General features: G+C 34.8%; 1 protein-coding gene across 1 annotated transcript; it reads left to right on the forward strand.

Annotated features, from left to right (window-relative positions):
* The first annotated feature begins 4,510 nt into the window (after positions 1-4,510).
* On the forward strand, positions 4,511-5,259 carry LOC134277343 (uncharacterized). Its single transcript, XM_062759683.1, has 2 exons — positions 4,511-4,585; positions 4,675-5,259. The coding sequence occupies exon 2, from the start codon at positions 4,792-4,794 to the stop codon at positions 5,257-5,259; it is 468 nt and encodes a 155-aa protein (XP_062615667.1). The 5' UTR covers positions 4,511-4,585; positions 4,675-4,791.
* Positions 5,260-5,501: the final 242 nt, after the last annotated feature.

Here is a 5,501-nt window from a genome sequence, read left to right on the forward strand (position 1 = left end):
TTCAAATATATTCCGATTTTAATAGCGGACTATTTTCCATGACGCACTTGTAAAGAAATCATGTGAGGTCGATCCCGAATATTGTTCAATTTCTTTGTAAGAAAAATTGGCTCGGGATCGAAGTCCTCGGCCGAACAACTCTATGCGTATAGATGTCGTCTTTTCCCGCGCTAACGCCATAGACAAAGAAAACAACAACAACGACGTAAATATTTGGAAAATAAGGTATGTTACACTTAAGATCGTTTTAAAGTAATATGGCAGAATGAAAAATTTGTAGCTGTATGCCCGAATTGCGATAATGAAGTAGTTAAAGAACAGGAAATGTGGATTTGTGATAATTTGGCATTCCGAATTTTCTCGGGACAAAAAAACCGATGTATAGGGGTCGTATCAAAATATGAAAGTTGTGTTCAAATGGAGGGGTACATTTCAAAATGCAAATATGGGAGTGGGGGTCGTCTCAAAATGTGTAAACACGAGGAATCTCGGATCATTTGAGATATAGCAAACAATGTCAATGGTAGTTTGCCAATCTACATATTCTTATCAAAAATTAAAAAAAAAGTGTACTGGTAGGTAGCTGGGAATATATGGGTCTGTGAAAATTCTTGAAATTCATCTGAAAATTTGAGTCAATGTTAAATAAAAAAAAAAAAGCTGACTGCGTCTTATGCCAAAAGAAGAATGTTTACTTATATGGTTTATTTTTTGCAGAACTGGAGGCAACTTCTGTTGTTAACTTGAAGCCAGGATACTCAAATCTCTATTTGTAACTGAGATTAAGGAAACCGCTGATGAAAATCACTTGGTGGGTTAAGGATTCTATGTGTAGGTGACATGCTGCAGCTTAAGCTAGTTTGTGGATCATATATTTTTCAACAAACGTCTATGATTCCATACGATTTGTGGAAGACTTTATTTAAAGTCAAATTCTTAACACAAAACTTCAGACAATCGGAGGATAGTGTTTATGCTGATCATTGTTAAACAGAGCCAGAGTTGGCATAATGACTGCAGAAAGATATAAAATTACTAGGCTTAAATGGCAGGCAAAAGATAAATCTCCAACATGAAGAGTGGCAGAGTGCAGTGCATTTGTATCCAACCAGAAAACAGTGTGAAAAATAAAATGAAAACTAATTACAAAAAATTACTGATTCTTAGTACCAATCATGTTTTTAAAATTTCCAGTAAAGATTTATTTCAAGTAAATGGTTATACGGATAATTTGAGTAATTATGTTCCATCACATCTTCTTCCTAAGGATGATAGACAGTGTGAAGGTTTACCAACAGTCCTAAATCTTGCTGTTGGCTCACGAGTGATGTTAATAAAAACATTATGTGATCAGAGTACATATGGTAAATGGGGCAACTGGAATAGTAACTGCATTCAAACTTAAAAATGTTGAACTACGTATAACAACCAGGAAGTGAAAATCCTTCAGAAATAATGGTGAAATTTGATGACCCAAAAGTTGGAGCTATTTTTCAAAGTTCCATGGAACACCAATCAATACCTATTTCAACAATTTCTTCACATTTTACTCTTAAAACTGGACAAATAGTTCTTTGAACACAGTTTCCACTAATTCCCTCTTGGGCAGTTACAATACACAAAGCTCAAGGAATGACTCTAGAACATGTTGTATAGGACATTGGAAAAAAAATATTCCAACAGGGGATGGCGTACGTATGTTGGCTTATCGTGTGTTAAAAATTGTCCGGATTGGCCTTGGTAGTCTTCTCTACTTCCTCAATAACAGCACCAACCGATGCTTTAACTGAGATGAATAGACTTCAAAACTCTCATATTTAATAAATATCAAGTGACATGACATTTTGATAATTTGATCATAAAGTCATTATAAAACAGGCAAAATTATTTAATTTGTGAGTTGGCATATTGTATTTTTTATTCTCCATGCTGTTCTATACCATTTCTAATGTCTTTTTTTTTGCTCAAATTTTCTGCAATTTAATAAATCAAAACTTTTTGTCATTGTCATTAATTTTTTGTTTAATAATTTTGCTTTCTACAGCTTGAGTAACTCTGACGTTTTGTCAGTATATACTTGTTTTTTCTGCCAAGACACTTAACTTTGATTATACCCCGATACATTCATGAATACCTTTTCAAAAAATAAAAACACATGTGCTTGCCAATAAGATTTCTTTGAGTTAACTCTACATTCATTAAAAACAGGTTTCTCTTGGGGTTTATGGCATACCTGGTTGAAAAAGACATTTTCAAGAAAATCAAAATTTCATTTCTGATGGTGGGTCACACCCACGAAGATATTGATCAGGTTTTTTCTAAGTATGTATCCAAAAAATATTTAAAATATTTCAACACATTAATTTCATTTGATATTTAACTAGAGAGTAGTGTTTGAATATATACGCTTGTAGAAAATGTAGGCGTTACTCCATTATAGCATACTCAATTAATGATAATCCTCCCAATTATATTTTGCATGCATAAATTCAATATTACTTGTATACAAATTAAAGGTTATAAATTTTACAGGTTTAGTCACTGGTTGGGGAGGCATGCAGCTGTAACAGTGGAGAAGCTTATGTCGGGTTTTGAGAAGTGTTTTACCCCCCAGCCCACCAGTATTAAAGCCATATATGGCGTAATTGATCAAAAAAAATATTTTTGAAAAATATAAAATTAAGTAAAGAAATACAATTAATACATTCAAATCAAAGCTTTTCATATAACTCTGAACACGGAGAACACCTCGTCTCGTCTAAAAATACAATTTTATCTTCTCTGTAATGTGTTATTTAAATCTTTAGTATTTTCTTCCGATACGGAGAAAATTCCGAGAATCAAATTTAAATTGTGATATCTTTATAGCGCAATTGACTTAGATTTTGTAATTTACGGAAAAGTTCTATCTTTATATAAAGTAATGATACAAATAATAAGTTCTTATGATTTTAGTCTAATAATTTTCATTGCACATACGCCATATATGGCTTTAAAACTGATAAAGTCTTCAACATTACCGAGTGGCTCACACTATACATGAACACAATAAAGAATCACTCCCATCCCCATGTGTTCAAAATTCAGAAGATTGATTTGATTGATTGATTTCATATTGTTTAACGCCAAGTCGGCAATATTTCAGCCATATTTTGGCGGGCAAGTATTAACCGGTTTGTGAAAGCTTTTGGTTTCTCTGGCGGCCCCCAATGAGCCTACTCTTTATCGAACTCCAGAGAAACGGTCTTTTGCGTGCCAAGGGGGTTGCTATCCTTGACACGGGGCACCATTTAATGTCCCATCCGACGGACTTGAAATTTAAAAATATGTAAACTGTTAAAAATAAAATCATCTAAATACATCCCATAAAATTACTCTAGTCATTTCTATATTTTATTGTAAAAATCAGTTTCATGTAAATATTCCAAAATTGCATGTACATTGACATTTTTAAAAAGGTCATATATCGTTTTTGCGTTACCAAAAAGTCTACTTCGAATTGGAGAAAAGTCAGAACATTCTAATAAAATATGATTTATTCAGAAGAAAGAGAGTGGGAAAGCAAAGATCTGGTGGAAAGAGTGGTCGACCGACAAGATCAATAACATGACCCTTTCCTACACTGTACAAGTCTATTTAAAGAACGAGATAACTACTTTGCAGTCCTGTGAAACAGAATAAAATAATTCATAAAACTAACATACATCTCCACATGTAACACTAGTGACACATTTGCTTTATTCATGTAGACCAAAAACTTGAAGTCGTAAGTTTTGTAAGGGTATGACTAAAAATTCAGATTTTTTTTAAATGCATGGAAATTCATCTCGAGATAATGTGAGCACTGTGCTCTGTGCTCACTAAATGATACCCCTGCCTTCCACATTATACCTGGTAATAACAATAAAGTCCATGTTTTGCACTGTGAGACCGGAATATATTCAGTTTCAGTTTCCTTATTTCTTTAAGCCAACTGGCCCATCAGAGTTATACAACAAACATGATAATAACAAAAAGAAAAAACATACAGAGAGATTGATCGTTAAGAACACATACATGGAAATAATTCTATACATCAATTTCATTTTTTCTTAACATTGTTGCTGCGTTTAAAACTTTGCCAAAATTTACGAGATCTTTAATATTATGAGAACTTCAAATTTAGTAGGAACACGTATAATTACTTAGGCCACACCAATAAAAAATTTTGCTCGTCGGACCCGCGCGCTCGTATTTTAACAAAACTATACAAATACTATGCACACTTAACTAAAATCGACAATATTTACTCTTTTATAAGAAATGGAATCGAACCAAGGAGCCCTTGTTGAAATACCAGGTGAAGGGAGAGCCAGAAGTAATCCAGCCAAATTATCAAGAAATCAAAGAGAATCTGGAAAAACTACAAAATGACGTCCGGGCCAGCTTCAAGTAGTTTGGAAAGGATGAGGACAAGAATTGGTGGACGTCATTTTTTAAGAATTACGATGATTGGGGTATAAGGGTAATCAGATTTATCCGGAACTTATATGCTATGTTACGATTGGTTCTATCTTTTATTTTTTGTGGACATGTGCTATCCTAGGTATGTGCACTAATTTATTGTTTATTTGATCAGTCTATCATTCAACAATCAATTTCATAGCACTCAAATATGAATTGCTTTTGTTTCAGATGACTGTGTTCATTGCGTATTAAACATATGAAGCAAATAGACATCGTTCTTATTTATGAACACAGTCTCATCGGCACCGGAAGCAAACAAGTCTACTTTCACTTTCAATAACAACAATGCCAAAAATCAAGTGTCCCATCCCCGACTGTGAATATGAAACTGCAGACCTAGAAGCTGCCATCGTGGCTTCCCTACTTACAGTTCACAGCACCATCCACTCATCTTTAAACGCACCTACCGCTAAAATAGAGAAAGTTAAACGCCCTTCCATATCAGCAGCTGGTACTAGTGAGGAATGGTCATACTTCATGTCAAGATGGTCCGACTACGTCAGCGCCACTAAGATTGAAGGCCGTGACAAAGTTGTTCAGCTCTTGGAATGCTGTGACGAACCCCTCAGGAAAGACCTCACACGATCTACTGGAGGCAGTCTCACAGATAAAACTGAGGAAACTATACTTTCAGCCATCAAAAAACTTGCTGTACGCGAAGAAAACACGATGGTGGCTAGGGTCACTCTCCATAAATGCGTCGAAAGACAGATGATGAACCAGTGTGTCAATTTTAGTCAATTCAGTGTATAAATAATATGCGTCAAGACAGGGATGAACCAGTGCGTAATTTTAGTGCTAAACTTCGTGGGCAAGCAGGAGTCTGTAAATTTGTAATCACATGCCCCAACTGCAATCATGAGGTAAATTACACTGACACTATAGTTCGTGATGTACTTGCACGAGGCATAGCTGACCCTGACATTCAACTTGACCTCCTCGGGGACAAAAACCAAAACATGACTTTAGAGGAAGTCACCCAATTTGTTGAAGCC

The sequence above is a fragment of the Saccostrea cucullata genome, unplaced genomic scaffold, assembly GCF_032062105.1.
Source record: "Saccostrea cucullata isolate Sc308-1 unplaced genomic scaffold, CSIRO_AGI_Scuc_v1 ctg9749, whole genome shotgun sequence".
NCBI lineage: Eukaryota > Metazoa > Mollusca > Bivalvia > Ostreida > Ostreidae > Saccostrea > Saccostrea cuccullata.